Here is a 23,285-nt window from a genome sequence, read left to right on the forward strand (position 1 = left end):
ATTGTTCGGATGTTAACACTTCCTCAATTGTATGTCGGTGTCCTGTCCATCGGTAAACACGTTATTTGTGAGCGTGAAAAATGCATGACTTTCGGCCCTCTTCTGTTGCAATTTATTTTTGACAGCAAAGCGCTTTGTCGTTTCACATGCGGCGAATCTTGCGGCGCCGTCAAAACTTATCGTAAGAAAAAACTATACATTCCAGTCGCATTCCTTCTGTCGCGCGCGTACCCAACAAAAATAGTTTACAGCTTTTTTTTTTTTTTGCTTTTTTTTTTTTTTTCAAATGTGGCACAATGCTTTCTCAATGTCCTCGGGAACATACATTTACCATGAAACACAAAATATAGCGGGAAAACACGAGAATTTAGACGCCAGCAGTGTTTGAAACTGCGCCTACGCAGGCTGCGCCTGTTGAAATCACAGTCCACTCGGTTAGGGTTAGGAGGGACGCCGGCGAGAGTCTAGCCTCAAACTCAGTGAGTGGGCTCGAAAACTGTTTTTTGCCCCTGGGGTGGAGTGTTTTTTGGAAAGGTGTATATGACGGGCGGGGTTGCTTGTCGCGTGGCATGCAGCGCGTGTATGTTGTCCACACGCTGGAAGAACGGGTGGGCGAAACGTAAACATGGACGACAAAGCACAGCCTTTCAAATGGGCGCTTTCTGCGGATGGCCTAAATTGATAAAAAGCCGAGCTTCGGTATGGTGTTCGGAGTCCATGGCATTAGGAAGTCTATCCGGCAAATAACGGGAACTTTCACGTTCATCTTCGATTATTTTTCAAAACGCGCAGAAGAGCTCATATATATGTATGCAAAAAAAAAAAAAGAGATAAAAAAAAAGAAGCCTTGTACCAAGGACTCGCAACAAATGCTAAAACATATGAAAACATTCTGGAAGTGCGAGAAGCATTGATCGCTGGCGAAGACCACGTCAAAAAGCACGAGAACAGAAATGGCTCCACGAAAGTGACGCCAGAATGCCACGCGTTGCCCAGGATTGCTTCTGTAACAGCTAACCCACTGGCTCTCTGCTGAGAGGTTGATGATTGCATGTTTTGACATCAGGTTTAGCTGGGCTCGCGACTTCTCCTTGACTTGGGCGAGTTTGTGATACGAGCTCATGTTAGTAGCAACGGCGCGTTATAAACAAGAACTAAAGGGGAAGGTGCTGTGTTTGGGTCCCTTCTATTGTCTTCACCTTTCGCCCTTGTTTATGACGCTCTGTTGCTACAACAATGGTCTCCTTGACGTCATATTTATTTTGGCAATGGCTACACTTTTTTCCACCAAAGCGATAACAGGGACTTGTTTCAATTCAGACTTTGGAAAAGAGTTGCCCTTTATAAAGATGAGAGAACAAACAGTTTCAATGTCGGCTAGGCTGTCCTCATTTTATTTTGAGCAGTGCGATATTCCGGCTTATCTCTTCTGATCAATAAATAAATTTACCCCTGATAGTAGTCGCAGCGATTTCACAACCATTGCTGCCCGGCTCCCCGCGTGCACGACGATACGAGTTCTTTGACCTTCGTGCACGGGATCTTGATAACACGTTGACGCCATATCAAAACAGGCAAAAGCGAGGATAAAACTTTCAGTAGATTATGTGAAGCAATGTACTTTTTCGCGTGGGTTAGCAGTTGCCTCGCTGCCATCTCACGCTAGTGCATCGCAAAGCTGCGGCTCAACAACGCTCTGTGAAGGATCTGTGGACGTTCTGAATACCCAGAGGGCAGTGAAAGCCGGACGTCGACTTTTTTGTAAGTCAACGACTGATCTTCTTTTTAGAGCGCAGCTCTTAGGCGCCCGTTTCCGGCTTGAGCGGCGTCGGCGTAACCGTGAGATCACGTGACCCCCCCCCCCCCTCTCTCCCCTCCCCACGAGACCTCTGCTGCGCTGTTCTCGCGCGACGCAGCAGAGGCTGGTTGCACTATTCCTCCACGGGGTCGCGGTGCCGTTGAGGCCGAGATGCGCTCCGATAGCAAACCGAAACTTAAAAACCCGTCAAATTTGTGCGGTTTTTGAGAAAGCCGTAAAATGCTTCGTGTGCCTTCTATCGTTCTGCAATTTGTTAATTTAGCATTTTTCGATGATGCTGAACAATTTTCTAATTAAAACCATGCCCTTAAACACAATTTAAAAAAAGTCTATTACGCAAAATAATTAACAACTTAATTATCCCGGACTTTATTAATTTTCCTAAATAGGCCCCCGGCCCAGGACCAAAACGACACAAGCCTTTTTTCCTTGCGACGCGTAGTTTTCGCAATATCGAATTTGTCCACCTTTCGTGAAGCACCCTGTATAGCTGGTGTAAATAGAACGTTTATTCTCTCTATCTCTCTCTGTCTTGTAACGCGCTGTTGCTGCTAATATCAACTTAGGAGATTGTTTTCTGCTCGAAATGTAGGCGGAGGGACTACATAGGTTTAGTTTCTACAAACACCAGCAACGAAAAAGTTATGTAAGCTTTAAATATACAAAAATAAAGGATAATTTTGGTTCTGATAAAATGTGTTATGTATTCATATTACCGGGAGGGCTTACTCGATTAACTAGAAGGTTTGTAAACTATGCTTGCTTCCTTCGTTCATTCTGTTTTATTGTCAGATCTAGACTAGATTTTGGCTGGGTAGTGTGGAATTCGCTCACTGTACATGATGCAGTCAAAATAGAGTCAGTTAAAAGATGCCTAGTACGTATAATATAGGACAAATACCTTGGCCGTCGGTATTTTACAACAATGAGCTGCTGCTTGAAAAATCTGGCCGACAGTGTCTGTTTCTCATGTGTATGTTGCCTTTTTACATAGAATACTTCACGGGGCCATTGACTCAACATTTTTATGCACAGTGAATTTGAACGTACCTGCTCGCTCAAATAGGAGAGCTCTCACTTTTTATCCCCACAGTCAACATATGATATCACCAACAACAAGGATGCAGATATGTGTAAACAATCTTGGGCATGAAAATTTAATATTTTTGATAACTACGTAAAATAGACAATTAGATGAGATTATTTTCCGTCGTTAGCAATGCACTGTCGTGTTTTGTTGCATGCTGGTTTGTCTGTTATTTGCATTTTTAGATAAGTATTGCTCAGCACGTTCTACCTCTGTACAACTCTTTCACTGTGCCACATTGCAGACCATTATTGGTTGGTTATGGGCACAAATAAAGGGTTATGATAATGACGATGATGATAATATAGCCTGCGCATTTGGGTCCGATAAAAAAAAAAAAAAAAAAAAAACAACAACAACGAAAAGCACTATTTAAGTGGGGCTCTACTTTTTGGTCGCATGATGAAGACATGTTAACCAGCGCACCTCCCTTAGCAAGACAGTTACTGAGGATTCACTGTAATCTCTTCCGTTGTCTCATCATATATAATTCTAACGGACGACTCGCTGTGATTGTAACGGCGTGGGGAGTTCTCTGTAATAAACCAGTTTCAAAAGTGCTCGCCATCTGGAAGTTGCTGCGCCAAATGTACGAGCCCGCAATTGCTTGACATCCTATTCCGAGAATGCAGTGAAAACGAGTGCCGTGTCAGCATTCGGCAAGGACTCGGATTTAGTACCAGGCTTTGTACCCTAGAAATGGGAACCGCCAATGTTGCTTGATGGTGTTTTGAAAAGTGTATATCGCAACGAACGAATCAGTTACGAAGGATTTGTTGCGATAAAATGCAACTATCGTTCACAGAGCCACGACTGTGGTGATGTCAAGACTGGAATCAGGGTCAACAGAAGCACCCGCTAGCGGCAGCTCGCCCATTGACCTCCATAAATTGGCATACGAGGAGCTTGGAGAAACACAACAGCTGAAGAGGGACAAAGTTCAAGAGCTGCGGAACCTCATAAACGGTAAATGCTATATTGGCACAAGTGAATCACAAATGAAGCACCTTAGTGCTATCTTAATCACAGTCAGCTGGAACACGGGAGCGCGTGCCATCGTGTACTATCAGTGCACTCTAACGGCCCGGTGCAAAACTGCAACTGCAGCAACGCGGATGTGCTGCAGTTGCACACCGGGGCGTTAGTTTTGGCTAGGTTGCGTAAGCCGCCGCCTGATTAAAAACGTTCAGTTGTATCCACCGATCATTCTATTCAACCACGCGCTTCCGTGTTCCAACTAACTGTGATTAAGATAATACGCGGGTGACATTTCAAACCCAGGAAGTCGAGCCAGTTCAATATGTTTATTTAGAAATTTGTGACCTATTTTAGTTAGGTCGTGGAAGTGTCAGGCGTAAGCACAACAAGTCACTGAATAGCTTTTAAATAGAGGGAAAAATATTCCGGCTAATATTGAAGGATATATTTGACAGTGGGACCATGCCCAACTAAAATATTACAATTTAAAGTAAAGTTGTATTTAAAGCGTATTTAAGTGCTCGAAAACCCGAGCATAGTGGTTTCCATCCTGAAGAGAAAACTGGACCAACTGATGTCATGCTGAAATTGAGCATATTTGGAATATTGTCTTCGCAAGGATGTGTCAGATGGCACCGCTCACTGTAGCAAATACAAGATACTGAAAAATTTATAATTAAAAGCGAAGAATTGCTTGCTAGACTCGCGAGTCTGGAACCGTGTCATTGTTGGCATAAAGAGGGTGTATCTTTGTGTTATGCACCACAAACTACTCTATCAATTCTGAAAACGTGACTACTTTATCTCTAATGGCCCCTGCAATCTGAAACCAAACCAACTTTTGTGTTTTGCGAAGTTTCTGAGCTTGCGGAGCCATCTTTCAATTTCCCTCTTTCGCTAACCTCGTTACTTGGTTGAGAAGGGAACTACACAGGTTGTCTGCCTTCCACAAAACATATAAAGCCCTACATTTTTCAAAATCTGCAGTGTCTACTTTGCTGCAAAGCACTTGGGGGGAGTCAATCGCTGCAAACTACGAAGGAAGCTCGGAGAATTACAAGGCTTAAACTATCGTCGAACCAAAAAAAAAAAACTATCTGCGCTGTGACACTCAACTGGGAGTTTTAGATGATCGTTCGATACCTCCGGAAACACCCGACAACGACGCGATGCACGCTCAAAGGCGTCGGCGGACTATCGGTTATTGTTATCGGAGGTATACGACCGATCTACTAAAACTCACCAACATAACGCTTCGCCATGCTCAGAGTCAAATCACAAACCTGTTTTTTCTTTTTTTATCAGATCTCAGCACATTTTCAATTTATTCATCTGCAGAGCCTCCCAACGTCGATTGTACCGATTGGGTCTTCCGAGTTCTTTGCGGGAAAGCTGACGTTCGAATTTTCTTAGTGTGTAGCATTGCGGACAACGTGAGCTGTAACAGTCACCTATGTTTCTTTTGGCGTGCCTGCCAGGTGTTGAGAGTGGCTTGGCTCGAACTATAGGGATGTAATGCGAACTTTGTGGTCTCCTATTTCGGGTCTGTTATATATCAGGTTGAGCTATGATGATGTAAAGCTTTCGGGGACCGCAGACCATGTCTTGCACGCGTTACTCGAGAAAAGGGAATGGATAACAACTACAATTACTCATGGATTAAAAAAAGATTTCAACTAGATCACTCGATTAGTTGGGAAGAAAATTAATTGGCCTTTATTTGAAACAGTATCCATTACGTCTTCAGTTACTTCAAATGTTCAAAACGGCAGATATTGGTACCGGTTTCAAAACGGGTTTTTCGTACGGTCAATTTTTGGATCCGAATCACCGAGTTATAAGAGAGTTTTAGGGTACCGTTTTTGCACATCCCATACATTTCGGTGGGTTCTCCATGTGCATGCGCCACCACAGTACACTCCCATATGCACATTGCGTACCGGAGGGCCCATTGTACCGTATCGGACGTGTAAAAACCGTTCCCTAAAACTCTCTATTAACTACTTTCTTAACATACCCCGATAATCCATCCTCCTGTTGGAGATTTGGTTAGAAAATTTCTTGGTAGGAATTACGTATATATATGAAGGGCGTCGATAGCTAACACGGGGCAGAAGCTGAGCTAGTTGGTGGTACATATTACAACGGTTAAACCAGCTGAACTACGAAAATAGGGAGAAAGGAGTAAAATAGAGAGACAGGAGTAAAAACCAGCGATCGCTTGTCTTTACTCCTTTCTCTCCATTTTCGTAGTTCAGCTGGATTAACCGTTGTAGGCGCCGATAGAAAGAGGAGAAAAAAGTAGTAAAAGTTACAAGTGATTTTAGCACTTCAAAAAGTAATTACATTGCTCTTGTGATTACTTTCTAATAAATGCATTCGTATGACTACTAAAGAATTAAAACATAATAATGAATTACACGTAATGTGATTACTTGTAATGAGTGCCATATGAGTGCCCCGCAGACACAGAAAAAGGCCGAATCGGCTCCTTCAACTCATTCGTTGTCATAAAAACTGTCGCTGAACATAACTGAGGCCCTTTTTGAAGGTATCTGAATTGGGCTGTTAGTTTTTTGGAGTGGGGTTACAGCGAGGATTTGCACACGAATAAACTGTGTCGTCTCTCAAATTTCGCAGGAGAACCTGATCTCAGGTGTCCCTCCGACGACGCTTTCCTGGTGAAGTTCCTGCGTGCCCGGAAATACAGCGTGGAAGAGGCCTTCAGCACGATTCGGAAGTACTTCCGCGTTAGAAAACTGCACCGGGACATCTTCGAGGATCTGCGGCCGTCTCGGGTCATGTTCGATGCGGTGTTCCGCCGAAACAAGTTGGCGGTGGTACTCGACGAAAGGGATCACCTGGGAAGGCTAGTGGCTATCCTGAAGTTTGGTAAGTCCCGTACGCAACCCAACTTTTGAGAAATTAGGCGGTACATCAGGCACTTTTGTAAAGAAAGTTGATGTATTTCACACGCGCGCAAGACTACGGCCGCCATTGCTGACCTCCTCTTGTCTTACGGAGACGCAAAGCCACCGAAGCGGGTGATGGCGAGTCTCTGCAGAAGTCTATACGAGAAGGACACAGTAGAATCTAACATGGCAATTCGCGACTCCAGCGAACTATAGAGGGCGCGCTGCTCAGGCAAAATGGCGGACGAAAGGAGGCCGTTTTCGTCGTTCAGCACGCAGACCAGCACAAATCCCTGCACTGCAGCGTAAAATCATTGTTACATATGAAAGCAAAGCGATTTTTTGACGGCAGAAACCTTCTTCGAGTCAGTGCGTAGGAATGACACGGCGGAATCATAAAAATAATTACTGGAAACGATGTTTGTTTCTAGGCTGCCTACGAGAACCAAGCCGCGATAGCAGACGACAGGGTCGAAACGACGTCCTCTCCTGAGCCTCTCGGCAATGCGGCTACGCGGCGTTGATTTCGCTGGAATCGCGAATGACCTGTCCTGCTCTGGTAATAGTAACGTGACGTAAACGGAGAAAAAAAAAAAAAAAAAAACTGAAGGTCGGTTATGGCAGTGCCCATGCATGCACAGCTGCCGCAAAACGTCTACGTGTAGGTTGTCGCTTAGTATTAATATTTCACCTACATAGAGAAACATGGTCATAAATAAATAGAAATTATTGAGAAATCGTTATATAATCACATAGTGTGACTTGCTATGAATAGTTCGGGCCTTGGAGAGGTACGCACTCATGCTACCCAGTGGAAGAGAACACGTCAATTGGTTATGTTCTGGTATATTAAATTACTCTCTCACTGATATTCTGTGCAGTCGGCAGCTGTGTAAAATAAACACACACACACAAACACACAGACACACACACGCTCAAACACACGCGCGCACACACACGCGCACGCACACACACACGCACACACACACGCACGCACGCACGCACGCACACACACAAACAAGCACACACACACACACGGAAGAAGCAGCACACGTTTAAGGGGGGAAGTGGCGGTTTTTCGAGCTACCCAAGAATAAAATTACAGGGGGACACTTCAGGGTGCTTACGCGCAGAAGTACAAAAGCATTCCCACACGCCGATCATTCCTAAAAGCAGCGCGCCCCGGTGTCCTCCACATAGGCCGGCCGGGCGGCGCGACATGGCTGAAAGCAGTGCGTAGAATACGTGACCAGGCTTGTGCCCGTTACTTGAAAACATGTAATGAATCGCAGTTACAAATTAGCGAGCCTCAAATGTAATGGATTACCGTTACAAATTACTTTCGCTGAAAAGTAACGGATTACTTTACTCGTTACGTTACAAATTACTTCCACGTTACTTTTCCCGTACACTCATTAAGAAAACAATAAAAGCAATCTTGATGTTTAAAAAAAAAAATTCTGCAATACTACTTTTCATTTCTCGTACTCAGGAGAAGCTAAACACGATGAAAGGCGATGGAAAGAGGCAGAGCCTCTCGGCGTTGTCTTCTTGATCTTTGTTTTTCGAATATTTCTCGAGTGGCTCTAGTGACCGGTCATACAAAAAATCGTGTTTTATCTTCAGTTGTACCCCTCTTCACGATGGTAATATATATATTTTTTTTAGCTTTCCAGGTTTTATGCTGCTAAATCGCCTACTCCACTTTCTGTATTATGTTCATATTAAATAAAAAAAAAGTGACCAGTAATTGAAGTAATCTGGCACCAAGAATTGTAACGAAATTACATTACAAATTACTGCCCCAGAAAAGTAACGTGGCAATTACAAAATTACTTGAAAAAGTAACGGATTACAAATAATCCGTTACTTGTAACGGATTACTTTTTCAGTCTGCACGTGACACAGCAGTGCACCGGGAGAGGGAGCGAGAAATAACCGCTCCTCCTCCCCCTCCCTCCGGTCACGCCTGACACGTGACCCGATACGGGGAAGAGAGCGGCGGCCGCGCGCGTGCCACCCTCTCCCTTTTACTGGCGCGCGAGCCCAACACCTCCTCGAGAAGAAGGCCGTAGAGCTCTTCTCGTGACGTCGCGAAGGAAGGCCATCGGGAACGCGCTTCGTAGCGAAGACAGCTCGCGTGGATCGACCGTCGTAACGCGCTTTTGGTCACATACGCGTGTCTTATTAGCTAATATGGAAGTTGAACGTAGCAACGGGTCTAGAAAACATTTTATTAGATGGGCAAAACATTACACCACTAAATAATCGGTACGAAATGGCACCAGGTATGCGTATAAGACGTCTATAGAAAAATGTGGTTGTTTTAAGTCGAAAACATTGAGTCACGCAATCATTGCTGTAGGAATGCATATTTCGTACAGAAATACTTCGGCAGAATGGCGAGACACGCAGTGCTTGGACACAGAAAAACAGATCAGAGTTAAAAATCAGGTAGACGTAGTCAACGCGGACACGGATAGAGAAGTGTCACTTACGATTATGTAAGCGATGGTATCGCATGCAGCTACTGAATTGTTGCATTATACCTCGGCCGCATGGCAAAATTAGTGTGATTTCGATCGAATGATATGGGGTCGACAAATCAGCTTGCGACGCTCGTATATTCACTCAAGACCGCGAGATGATTAACTTCCATATCAGTTAATGAAAATATATTACTTTTCCGTGTGGCAGGGGTACTACACTTACAATTTAGACAACTAATTAACTTCTCCCTATGGGCTCGAGGTGCCATAGGACAATATATATCTTACTTTGTATACAATAATACTATTACCTCAATATGCAGTTATGATTCTAGTATAAACGCGGTAAAGGCGATAAAATAACATTAGTATAAAGAAATACATATACACATAAGCACAAACAACGCACTTTCAATGGTCACTCAAACTTGTTATTCACCTTCTAGTAAAAACTAGGATATTACCACGCATATTTACAAATGTCGACGCAACAGCATACGGATGACGACGAAGAACAAAATTTCATTCTATCACGAGATTTAAGGAAAATCAACTGCAGCACTTTACTTGCGTCCTACATGACCAAGAAAGCGAGTAAATAAGTTGTTTCTAACCTGTCGATTGTATCCATACGTCCCGCAATATCCGCCACGAAAAAATTTGAACACGAACTCCAAGAAGTCTCTTTGTCGAAAGAGAGGTCTATCGATAATCGACCAGTGTCATCGTTGGCTAGTTGCCGCACATGTCACTCAAACCGTAGCAGGACTTGTTCCGCGAATCCACGTAAATGCCGTAGTATCAAGCGAACACACAAAAACAACTACCCGAGGCCGTAGTGACGACAGAAAAACGACGGGAAGAAGGAAACATGTATGAAAAGAACCACACAGGAAAGCACAGGCAGCATTGTGGGACGAAAGGCTTAACGCTGTCGACCCATCTCTTGCTTGTGTGCGCTCCCTGTGGCGATGAGTGGATTTTTTTCGGTTCTCTTTCCTTCTGAAATGTCTCAGCGTTCCTTTTCAGACAGTCAGCAGTTCACACACAACGTAAATTAACCAGAATCCGAGCTCGTATGAGGGAAGAAAATGTCGCATCGGAGTCGGTTCATTCGAAAAGTGTGGGGAGCTGCGGCACTACGCTTAGTCCCGCGGTTACGGAGATAATCATAAATATAAATTTGGTACTTTCAAGCTTGGTAACGCGTGGTATGTGACGTTTATATTATACATATATTAAATTGCACAGGACGGCGCTTTTAAAATGTATATTAATGTCGGATAAACGCGCATGAACACCACCGCGCCGCTCGACAGGAAATATTTTTTAGAGCGCAGCTCTTAGGCGCCCGTTTCCGGCTTGGGCGGCGTCCCGTCGGTGTCGGCCTCGCCGTCGCCGTCGCCGTCGGCGTAACCGCGCGGTGCATTATGGGTATATTTCCCCGCTAAATATAGCGGGAAATTTCTCTGTTGGTTCACGTGACCCCCCCCCCCCCCCCGAGGTCACGTGACCCCCCAAGGTCACGTGACCCCCCCCCCCCCCCGAGAACACGTGACCCTCAGTACCCTTCCCTCTTCCTCCTCAACAGCTGCGCTCTAATTCCGCGTTACAGGGAGTTGTAAACGGCTTTCATTTTTTTTTCGGGCCGATACCAGATATTTTCTCACGTAGTTGCGCCATGGCCTTCCTCCTCCGACATTGTGACGTAACCACTCGGAGCACTACGGCCGTATTTCTACGAGGTGTTGGCGGGCCGCAGCGCCAGGAAGAGGGTTTCTTTGTGGGGTGGCGTTCCTTGGAACTATGACGCGTCGAAGCCAATGGCTCTTTAGGTGCCATTTCGTTCAGCCAATGGGAATATGGAAAAATGAGAACTTAGGGGGCGTTTTTCGCGGTTACCGACGCCGCCGGCCTCGCTCCATGGGACAGTTAATGCTTTTGCACTAATACGTTCGAAATACCCAGGCTTTCATTTTTACTGCATGCTATGTATTATCTCTAAATTCAAGATACTGTAAACGACCAAACTTTCGCGAGAACCTAATTTTCGCGAATTTCGCGAATCGCCTACAAAGGCGAAAAATACGTGCCACGAACAATTCGGGCAATATGTGAACACTACGGAAGCTACGATCAATTCGCAAAAATTAGAACCCGCGAATAATTTCAAATTTTCATCTTTGGCCCGATTCGCAAAAATTTGATCCCGCGAAAATTAAGTCGTTTACAGTAGAGAGAAAACGAAAAATAACAGGTACACGCTAAACGAAATTGCAAACTTCTCCGCGCTTTTCAGAGGGGTAATGTCACATGTATACTGTAAACGACTTCATTTTCGCGGGCTCAAAATTTTCGCGAATCGGGCCGAGGCTGGAAATTTAAAATTATTCGCGGGTTCTAATTTTTGCGAATCGAGTGTAGCTTCCGTAGTGTTCACATATTGCCCGAATTGTTCGCGGGACGTATTTTTCGCGAATCGACATCGATTCGCAGATTTCGCGAAAATTAGGTCCTCGCGAAAATTTCGTCTTTTACAGTAACTTGCAAGTCAAGCAGTCCTTATTTTTTTTGCTTCTGACGTGAGCTTGCCTAGCACTCATTTTACGCCTTCAAACTTCTGTAACCCATTGGGAACGAACTGTACTGCCCGCATATTGCATTTGACGTCACGTCATTACTGTTTCCTGTAGAGCATCTCGGCCTCTAAGACAAAATAATCGATTTCTATTTTTTTTTTGTCCTAGGGGCTGTAATTAGGTGCTAGGACCAACCAGAAAACAACTTCGTCTTTTGAAAAATGTTTCCTCGAACTCTTTTTATCTGAAATACAGAAAGAAACTACCACATTTAAACATTTAACACCTTCGTAAATAAATATATATATATATATATATATATATATATATATATATATATATATATATATATATATATATAGATATATATATATATATATATTATTGCGACTCTCAATTGGGGTAACTTGTTCAGATTTGTCTAATATTGTATTTTGAACCAATTATGAGGCAAGGCAGTGGCTCGCAAACGTTTTCCTGGGCTCGCTAGTGTGCAGCTAGATGCTGCGCCTCGAACATGCACTTTCTGCCTTTGATAATACTTCGTCGCACGCGCAAAAGCATGGCGGAAGACAACGATCGCGTGCTGGTGGCAGAGCACCTACCGACTTTCTAAGAAAATGAGTGGAAGAATGCCGAGCACTGCCTATGGTAACGTACTCGCCAACGCAATTCTTTTTCTTTTTTTTAAAGAGCTGTGTTTTCGCGGTTATATCTTTCAGGCGCATGGAAACCTGACGTGTGCGACGTGATCGATCTCTTCAGGATCGGCGTTCTGGGCGCCGATTACTACCTGCTGGACGAGACAACCCAGATCGCCGGAATCGTGGGCATTCTGGACTTAGAAGGGCTCAGTTTGAAGCACTTTCGTCATTACACACCCTCCGCGGTCAAGAAGCTCATTCAGCTTGCTCAGGTATAGAGCCTTCCCGTTTGTTTGCAAGTATCTTTCGACGCTATATGCCCGTATCCATGATATTGGAACTCAAACAAAGATATACCCGAAATTGAATTGAATTAGAATAAAACAGGAACAAGACTCGGAAATTTATACAAATGCTAAATGATTTTATAACGGGAAGAAAATTCGGCAAAATGTATACAGCAACAATTTAACACACAAACTTTAGCGGGACAGAAGTCCCCTTAGATTTAGCGATGAACCTCACTCAGTGTATAGATATAGACTAAACTAATTTCCCTGCTAAATTACGGGGAATTTCGCGCGGCCCCCTCGCTCAGAATAGCTCACAAATGAACTGCCAGCGTAGCTCAAAACACGTCGTACATTCCGTGTCTCCGGACGGTTTCGGATGAGGATCGTTGGCCGTCATACACCGCAGTTCGGAGCACGTGAAGCGAAAGTTTCCGCCGCAACACTCAGGCATCCTGGGTTCCATTCCCATCATTGCCCCTCCGTTTCAATATCGATGGGCCGCGTGTCACTACTGCATGATTCACTTTAAAATCCCTCAGGTTAGCAGTCGTAGCACACTGGCAAAAGTCCTCGTCTACAGCCTCATTGGGGCCGATTAAAGGGAAACTGAAGCGGTTCTGTATTTCAAGAAAAACGCCTAAATCATCTTTATTTGACCTCCGAGATGCCGAATGTTCAGATTACTTTTCAAGTCGGTGCACGGTGGCTGCAGAAAATCATCTTCAAGGTACCGCTGAAACCTTTCCTTCCCTGAGCGTGACGTCATATCCGGAGTTTCCGTAATCTCCGCTCTCGCGCATCTTCAGCGCCTATCAAAGCTATGCACGCGCGCTCTTGCTGTTTCCTAGAGCCACACTACATAAGCTGCGCTTAGAGTACCGGCACTCCGTTCCGAGACATTGTTGTGGGGGCCGCCATTTTGGCTCGTATGCAGAGCAGACGCAACTGCCGATCATCCTGCCTCAAAAGTGCGACTTCCTCAGCATTATATTCGGTGTTACGAAGCTCATGTGATATTGCTTTGCTCAGTCGCGAACTGTCTAAACGTTTGTGGAGGGCGGAAAAGCGTTTCCTGTGATTTTATATAAAGCTTCAGATAACTGGCAACCATGATTTTAAGACACAATGTGGCCAAGTGTCGTTACTCTGAAGCGTAGCTTATCTAGTGGCACTATTTCCAAAAAGGTGAGAAAATGACGTCGCGTCTGGTGTCAGTGCAGGGGAGTATACCTGGCAAGCTTGCACGCGTCGCCCACGCGATCGACACGGCGTGGTGGCCGAAACATCCTAGAATGACGTAACGACTGGTCAAAGATTTTTCGTGCTTTCTCGCGTTTAGTTACATCTTCGGTGAAAACCAACGTGACATTCAGATTCACAAGATAGAAACACTCTAGAATTCAGCTCTAAATCTTTTTTTTTTTTTTTTTTTCAAGAACTCTTCAGCGTCCCATTAACTTGGCGCTGTCTAAACATATACAAAGTTATTATCCGTGAAATTAAGACACATAAATTAGTTAATAAATTGAACGAAGGTGCTTGATTCCTATTATAAAGCTGAAGGGAGCACGAAACGAAAGGTAAATGTTTCAATTAGGACATGATTAGCTATTTAATGGTGAGTTCAGTCTATAATCTTCCTTTGTTTTACAGGACTCCTACCCCATGCGGATCAAAGGAATTTACGTTATAAACAACCCTGCCATATTCGAGATCATCTACCGTTTTGCAAAGCTGTTCCTAAAGCAGAAGATCATAAACAGGGTAAGACGAGATGTGTGATTGACGGCTTTTTAGAATATGAACGACGGCAGAATAAACAAACGTGGCCATGTTTAGTGTTCTCGAAACTGAACGCCACCACGCGGTTACTTAAATACGATCTACTGCCGGCTACTCCAAGCTAAATTGGTCACTGCAGCCGTTGGAATGTGACCGGTGAGTCAAAACGTCACTACGAAGTTAGACTGGTACGTGAAAGCATAGCACAAAAAGTGCCAAAAAGGAACCACTGTACAAAAGAGTGATTTCCCACCAAACGACGCGAGTCGTCTGTGTTTTCGATATACACCCTATTCGCAGCTCCAACTATATTGTTCGGGCAGATCCTCCTATATAAACTTCGCAGTGTATGTCAAAAGGGAACGCGCGCCATATCAAGGGGCCCGACAAATGGGGCTTGGAGTTTTTCTCGGGTTGGCACTTGTGGTGCAGCTATCCGGTAAATACATGCTCCTTGGAAGCAGAGTCAAGTCAGTCAGAGCAATATAGAGCTTGAGGAACCAGCAGAAACATACAAATGCGTCCCCTCCAGTGCATGGTCAACTTTCATTTGTTGTCTGCATTTGCGGTAATAAGAACTGGAGCCCAGAAGGTAATACCATAGAAAATACTGAAGCTGCAAAATGCGGTTATTACGTCTATTGAAAATTGTGGAACCAGCCGAAAGCTTTTGGGAATGCTTCTAAGTAAACAGTTTTTTATAAAATAATAATTGTGCTTCGATAGATTTTGATGTATATACCTCAATAATGTGAGAGAGAGATAAGTTCTTTATTATGGAGATGTTGGTATTCTTTAAGTGACACCGGCTACTCGATAACGAGAAAGAGAGAGAAAATATATATGAATAAAAGGAAGAACATAAAAGGAAAAGAATAAAGATAAACACATAAAGTATAACCATACAAAAAAAACCTTACAAACAAATTTAATTACAATTGCCAATAAGACGACCGTTTGGGAGTCGTGCACCGATTTTCTAAATTACATACATAATCATTCCCGTTGAAATTGACGCACGTTCGCACTTAATAATCATACACGATTCTAGTGTCCTTTAGAAAGTCATGAATGATATTCATTGTTCTGTCTTGTTTTTTACGCGTCGGCCAGGGCCCCAAAAACTTTGTCAGAGACAGGGGTCCATCATCTAATATTTGAAGGCGAATCTCCATCCGGCGCCTTTCATGTCGAAAGCGTTCACAGTCAAGGAGGATATGCTAAGTACACAACAATATCACTCACGTTCGACACGAACAAAATATCTACTTTTTCTTTCAAAACAAAATGTTGAGTGTAGTTTCGCATCCTTCCTTTTTTTTATTTTTTCGCTGGTTGAAACTGAAGTAAAAGAAGGGCAAAGGATATTTCACGATAGCCTTAAAAACGACATTTTGGGGATCGATTTATGTCACCGCAGTTCCCTGAAGTCAACAGAATCGAAGTCCGTTTCCGAAGTCTGGAGCTAGCGCAGGCGTTTCTACGTCTACCGTTTGTTACCTAAGAAATATCCTCGGGGCAGAATAATCACGAAAATTGTGCGATTTAATTTCTGCGCTCAAAGAAAAATTGGCTTAACCCGATTTTCAACAAATATGTCCCGGGTGTAAAAATGGGGAAATATCGGTTTTTACCCGAAAGCGATAGACCCATATGTTGCCTTTAACATTGCCCTATTTTACAGTATAGTCCGCTGACTATAACTGTGTGAAAGTGTCAATTTCACGAGGTGCGTACTATCTATAGTACACGTGGGGACTACACGAGGTTTTTTCTTCTTTCTAGTTTGTTCACTCTGATGAGACGTGAATGTTAATTTATGTATGATACAAGGCTTCTTTGTGAGCTAATACAGCAGACATATGTCAAGTTGTGCCGTGTGTGATAAGTTTAACGTTCGGGATATGCACCAAGTGCGTACTATGAACGGCGTGCGGACCATCTCGACAAGCACTTTTATTACTGACACCAAATTTGCCCCTGCGCACTATACACCGGGTGCGGACTACGTTGAGAAAAAGACCGTAATTACACATTAGGACGCATTTTACGAATATATTTGAACACTGAACACTGAATATTTCAAATACATTTGTAATTAAATACGATCGTGGGCACTTTCCCTCGATATGAGTCCTATACCAAGACCATGAGAGAAAGAAAGAGAGAGAGCAAAAAAGAGGGCGGCCTTCGCCTTGCCGTCAAAAGCATAAATATTGCCGTGGGTGGGACTCCAGATCAACTTCAAAACAATAGAAAAAAAAAAAGTAAAGTAGAAGCGATGCACGGACAAGCTAGAATTATCTAGATTTTGGTTAGGGCGCTTTTACTTTCTTTGCTCTCAAAATGCGACATGCTATTCGAAGAGGCTGTGTTTCTTAAAGGGATTGTACGGTCGAAACCGGAAGTACTTATGTTTTTGCGCTCGCTACGTCGAGGTAGCCTTCATATAGACAAACGTCATTTTTATTTTGATATATGATCTCCCCTTATTAATTAAACCTTTCACGAGTGTACGTACAAAACGGCACCCCGAATTTTGCCAGTGTCAATGTCTGACATCCGTAGCTGCTGTGTGACGCGTTGATCGATGGATGTCTTGTATCTTGTTTGGAATCATATAGTCTCCTAGGCTGTACTCTACTGAAATACGTTCCTTTTGATGCAGTTATCAAGCGTGTTAAAAAGAAAAAAAAAAGGTCACGCCTTTTAGCAGGAAATTACTCGAAAACAGTCATAAGCTTCGAGCAAACGTATGCTATTTCGCGCAGACACAACTGCGACAGCCACCGATCGAACTAGGAGCGCTCGCAAACCAATGGATGCAGATTTTGCCTCTGAAGCGGCACCTAGGTACACGAAGCAGCATCTGGCTACACATATCGGCGGATCCACTGGATCGGTGATGAGGCTGCGGGTAGTTCCCTCGTAAGCAATACCCGCGGGTCGAAGGCAAACGGCAAATCGTTCAAATGCATGTCGTCACTTGACTTGGATAAGCTTGGTGTATCGTAGCCACGCTCCATCTTCACACGCGGGTCAAACAGAATTGGGCTGCACGCGTGCTAAACACAACTTTTGGCATCGTTTCCAGATGGCCTAGCTGTTGGTTTCGATTTCGCTGCATAATCAAAGCGATCGATCCGATTTGGGCGAGAAGTGGGTGGACGTAGTTGGATAAGGTTGACACAGCATCACATCTCAGTTTACCCGCCTTCTGTCCGCTTAGAGCTCAGCTCGTAGCTCTCTTTTGTGAGATGATTGCTGCATAAGCGGAATCTCGATCTCGACGGGAACTCGGTCCCTACGCAAGGCGACGATCCATTTTGCTCGTCACTGCACGTCTCGCAGAAAAGTGTGGAGCGTCATGTCTTGGTTCGCATGTGCTGTCCGGTGATTGTGGCACCCAACCGCGCAACAAAAGTATCACCCATCCACGAAACAAGTTGAGCGCAACAATAAAAACGAAGCTCGCCGCGGCGTTCACTCGCAGGCGAACGACGAGACAAAAAGCTCGCTTTGCATTCTGTGACGTCTGAGCTTCAATGTTGCCAACGAAAGCAGCGTTTACGCTCGGATGTGACTGGAGCAGTATAAATTTAATTATTCATGCAATGGGCCATATAAAACTCAGATATTGCACGTACAATGCGTCTCGAAGCAATAACAATGATATTCAATTGTTTTCTCGAATACAAAATTTGACCGGACAATCCCTTTAAGTACCACAAGAAGGTTTATTGAACCTTTCCAGTTTAGCTCACACTCAAGCTAATCCAGTCCCAGACCACTGATCTCAATGACAATTGCTGGATCGCGCTTCCCGCTCCCGCGAGTGAAGCCACCGGAGGGTCATCTTGATCATAGAGGATTTGCGGTTTTGCTAGCGTTACAGAGGCTGGCGGCAGCGTCCTGAAGACACGTTTTCTACTCGTTCGTCGTCACTCGTCGAAGAAGATTTTTAAGACCCTATGTAAGGGTTGAGACTTGCCATTGAGAACACGTGGAAAAGTTTTCAAAAGCGCAGTGTAGCAGGAAAAAGCCACAAAAAATAAATAAAGACTTTGTACTACTGATTTGATTGCCATAAGCGTCTAGTAAACAAAACAAAACAAAACAAAACAAACGCGCCGCTGATGCCGCCCTCTTCCCACACTCTTCCGTCGCCACTGGACACTGGATCAAGCTCATTTCTGAACAGCGAGTGCCCCAAGTTACAAATACAGTCAGAGTAAAAATTAAACGCTGCCCAGAGGTATGTACATACGGCTTCACGCACATTGCACCCGCAAATTACATCCACACGGCACCGAAACGAATCTTGATTAGTGTCCAAACGTTCGAAGGCACAGAGGCGTTGCACTTCGGCGTGCCAAAAGGAAGCTTTCATCAGGCCGCGAGACTGGTGACACTTGCTTTCGACGAGTTGTGCCTTTACATACGGCTTCACGCACATTGCACTCGCAAAACACATCCACACGGCGCTGAAACGAATCTTGATCGGTATCCAGGCGTGCGAAGGCACAGAGACGCAGCACTTCTGCGTGGCAATGAAGCTTTGACTCCGCCGCGAGACCGGTGAAACTTGCTTTTGACGAGTTGAGCCTTTTTCCTGCGGCGCTGCGCTTTCGTAAAATTTTCCATGTGTTCACAACAGCAACTCTCAACGGTTACACAAAGTCTTAAAAAACTTTTACGGCGAATGACGAGGAACAAGTAGAAAACGTGTCTATAGCACGCTTGAAAACCGCAGCAAAACGCTAGCAAAACCCCAAATCGTCTATGAGCAAGATGGCCGTCAAGTGGCTTCACTCACGCTGCAGCGAACAAGCGGGGAGGCGCTATCCAGCAATTCTCATTGAGACCAATGTCCTAGACCTTCCGTTATGGAGAAAATAACCGCATCAACATCGTCCGCATCATCATTGCGAGTAAGCATTTATTTTATTCGCTCACTCAAAATTTGATTTATTTGAATGCTCCGAATAATTTTCAAAGAGTTTAAAATACAAGAGCTTTATTTCCAAGCGCTAGCCGTTAGAGAGAACACTAAGTGTTATTTTTATGTTCCACTCACGGTTCCCGCTCATAATCTAAGGGATCGGAACGTCCGAAAACGGGAGTGGCGACTTACGCAGCACAGGGAGGGGGGGGGTATCAAATAAGCAGTGTCGCAATAGACAAGGGGTTCTATTCAAAAGACCTGGCGGAGAAGCCAGCGAGAAATCGGGCAGCCGTGATTGGCCGGCGCCGCGGTTGACCTTGCGCCGGCAAATCACGACGGTGGAATTCCTCACCGATGTTTTCGCCAAGTGTCCAGATTAGAACCCTCGGACGGTCTCTCTGAGCGCCAGAATGGTTTATTTATCGATCGCTTTTTCCTTTCAGACTCACTTCATTGGACGCGACTAAGAAAAGCTTCATAAACTTATTCCCCGGGAGCGACTACCCGAAGAGTACGGTGGCGTCCTGAGGAACTACAACTATGATGACTTGGAGAGGAGATTGCAAAGCAAGGAGGAGTTCTTTGTTGAGCTCGGCCAATACGGATACCGGTAGTATCAAGTGTAGAAATAATCAGCGAGACGCGAACGAACTGACTTTCTAATGCTGTAACGAGAGAATGTCTAAACGTTTAATGTTGGCAGAAGTGGATGTGTGATGGGCATCCGTGCAATAAAAAAAATGTACATATACATGTTTGTTCCGTTATGCATAGGGAATAATAAAAGGCAATGCAATACCCATGGAGTGAATGCCATTCTGAGTTTAGGCAAGGCAACTATAGAACCAGTTCTCGACTCATGTAAGTGGGGCTTGCCTTTCGCTCACAAATATTGAGTCGGAATCACTAACTTGTGGTTTCCTTCAGATGACGAACGTAACAAAACAGTATAGCTTGGGCCCTACACGATGAATATGTAACCTCTGTGAATTAATAGGCCGCTGCATCGCGATACTCGTTCTGGATAACCGACCAGCTACTACGAGTTGGCGGTTCGATTTTCAGGAGTACTTTTCTGTAGGAAAATAAAACTCGGAGGACCGCAGGCAAGTTTCGTTTTAAGCTTACCGCGCTCTGTGCGGTCGTTGTAGTTTCTGATCAGGGCTCAAGAGGGCGCCAAGAACTTCCCGTTTATTTCGTTCTCACTTTCCTCTTGATGTCCTCGAACACGCGAACGAATCCAAGAGCAACAACAGGCGAAAGCAGCTTCACTCTCTTCTTTCACCGCCCTGGAGAAAGTGAGTACGGAGATCTGGTGTAGGGCTGCATTGAACGCACGTTCACTACGTGAGCTTAAATCGCAATACCCGATTTAGCGAGTAAAACAGCACCCTATGATAGATGGCAGCGGACGGTACTAGTCAGCAAAGTCCAGTCTAATGCAGTGGGAGCGTCACGCGTCCTGGGATACGTAATCACGTGACACGTTCAGAGCTCTTGATTGGCTTAACTGGCTTGTAGACTTCCGCTGCGGTCCATAGTAAGGTGAAACAAAATATGGGAAATCAAGCGGAAATCGTCTGGCCAAGAGCTGCAGCTGGACGCGGTTTCACTCTTCGGGCTTGAATCGCAGCACGCGTCGCGGCGAAGAGGTGGAACCGTCTTTCGTTTGTGTCTACCAGAGGTACATGAGTCTGTATTGTTTTTAACGAAGTAGAAAGGGACAACGTGAGTTTTCGCATTCGGTTGTGAATTCGGCCTGTGAAATGGCGAAGTTCGAGACATTTAACTAACATGGATCGGAGTGGCGGCTGCATAAAGGTGATATAATATATGCTAGAGCTTCAACTGGCGCTAGTGTCATGGTGATTCCGGTTTCAAGGTGAAGCAGACAGCAACCAGTCCACTTTTGCGGCACTCCTGTGCATTCCTACGGGAAAACGCGCGTGCATTTTCTCTCTTCGCCGGAGTATAATAGAAATTATCCTCATGGCGTGGGTACTAGCGAAGGCAAATTTTTTAATATTATAAAAGTGAAATTCACTTAGTTACAGAATTGTTTTCGATCAGTGACTGATGTTTAACATTCCCGTATTCTGGGTCCAGTCCTATGTTTCACAGCAAGTGTATAACGCCAAGCGCGGAATTTAAGCGACAAGAACAGCCTAAAAGAACGTAGGACTTCAAGCAGTGCCGACATTCTGATGATGCTCATATTGAGAAGCTGCGAGATTGGTATGCCACTAAAATTACCTCCTTTGCGAGTGGTTAAAAAGCGGAAAACAGTAAAAAATACAAGCTTTGTAAAAGCTTCATTTTTATTTTTATTATTGAGCTGAATTTAGCGAGCGGTAAGAGTTTTCTGGCGTTTTCCCATTCTAAACGTTTTCGAGCATGCACATATATGTTTTGAACGCTAGAACAAGCTTACTTTTGTACCCATACATGAGCAGCACAGTGAATGAAACGAATGCTATTTATTCCAAATCGCACTAATCACTTGGATTCACTTCATATTGATCGCCTACATGCACATGTAGGTGCTGATTCATTGTTCGTGCGTATATTGATCTTGATGTATTTCTTGAGTTTGCTCTTCATTGCTCTGACACGTAAACACCCCTGCACAAAAGCGCCGATGCCGTGTTCGCGCTAGCAGTGTCGGGCAGTTTATATAATTACGTGTACTAAGCCACTTAAGCACCGTTCTAATGTAGTATATTTGAGAAAAATGCCATAACGGACCAATAGTGCCGTTTACGTGACACAGAAAAAATAAATGTTTGACGCTATCTTTAGGGTGTCTCGAAAAATTATGCACGCACCATCGAACGCTCAAGTTCCGCCCAAATGTATAGCTCGCGATCCGAACCAGCTTCTGAAATTTCAGAACGAACCGTTAGCTTATTTAATAGTTGTAAGCGATTTTCTGAAATTAAATTCGGGAAAAAGGCCGCCGACGGAGCCCTCGTTAGACCGAGCTGAATGGCGCCAGTTCTCACGAAGGGGCCTCAATATCGAATTAATGTTTTTTAGAAGATCAGCCATAATTTTCGAATAAAGGAAAGATTTGCTCTGAAACCTTTGGCGTCTATAGTCCGTTGCAACCTAAGACGAAGGACAAGGGTAAGACGGGCCGGGGAGGAGGAAGCAGACGGAACGCTAAAGAGAGAAGAAGATTTCCCCCTCTCTTCTCCAGCGTTCCGTCCGCTTCCTCCTCCCCGGCCCGTCTTACCCTCGCCCTTCGTTCTTAGGTTGCAACGGACTATAAATTCACACCACTAGTGCTACGTTTGAGCCGAGAATAAGCCTTCGGCGACGCCTAGTTTAGTTTTGCAATAAACAAAGATAAAGGAATTTTTCTTTTTTTTTTTTTGGTGGGGGGGGGGGGGGGGGGGCGGTTGGGCAAACTGCATGAACGTAAAGATTGGTCGTAAATTTTCGATAAATATTTCTTAAAAAAAAAAAAAAAAACTACAGTGTTGCGCAGAAGTCAGGCAACACTAGCCACCAGACTTGTACACGTTACTGAAAAATGTAACCAATTGCAATTACAATTACTTGACTGTAAAATGTAACCAATTACAATTACCATTACAGCCTCAAAGAGTAATTGAAAAATTACTCCAAAGTAATCGATTGCTTCCCACGTTACTTTTCATTAAATGTTTTTATTACGGTATCATAATCCTTAAAATCTCGCGCTCAGTTGTTCCAAAAAAGGCGAAGGGCTTGACTGTTTTTGTTTAGAGCTGAG

At 44.3% G+C, this 23,285-nt stretch overlaps 1 protein-coding gene across 1 annotated transcript; it reads left to right on the top strand.

The window, feature by feature from the left end:
* Positions 1-1,632: 1,632 nt before the first annotated feature.
* On the top strand, positions 1,633-20,316 carry LOC8035780 (alpha-tocopherol transfer protein-like). The gene is made up of 6 exons (XM_040220836.3): positions 1,633-1,761; positions 3,712-3,872; positions 6,525-6,776; positions 12,587-12,780; positions 14,455-14,565; positions 19,972-20,316. Exons 2-6 carry the CDS (start codon positions 3,728-3,730, stop codon positions 19,993-19,995), a joined length of 726 nt encoding a protein of 241 aa, XP_040076770.1. The 5' UTR covers positions 1,633-1,761; positions 3,712-3,727; the 3' UTR covers positions 19,996-20,316.
* The last annotated feature ends 2,969 nt before the right edge of the window (positions 20,317-23,285 follow it).

This window comes from Ixodes scapularis, unplaced genomic scaffold (genome assembly GCF_016920785.2).
Source record: "Ixodes scapularis isolate PalLabHiFi unplaced genomic scaffold, ASM1692078v2 PGA_scaffold7__128_contigs__length_106722199, whole genome shotgun sequence".
Lineage (NCBI taxonomy): Eukaryota > Metazoa > Arthropoda > Arachnida > Ixodida > Ixodidae > Ixodes > Ixodes scapularis.

Excerpts from the sequence above, each read along its gene's own strand:
- LOC8035780 (XM_040220836.3), top strand. The coding sequence starts at position 3,728 with ATGTCAAGACTGGAATCAGGGTCAACAGAAGCACCCGCTAGCGGCAGC. Across the intron at positions 6,777-12,586 it reads AGTGGCTATCCTGAAGTTTG|GCGCATGGAAACCTGACGTG; the intron begins GTAAGTCCCGTA and ends TATATCTTTCAG. Across the intron at positions 14,566-19,971 it reads AGCAGAAGATCATAAACAGG|ACTCACTTCATTGGACGCGA; the intron begins GTAAGACGAGAT and ends TTTTCCTTTCAG.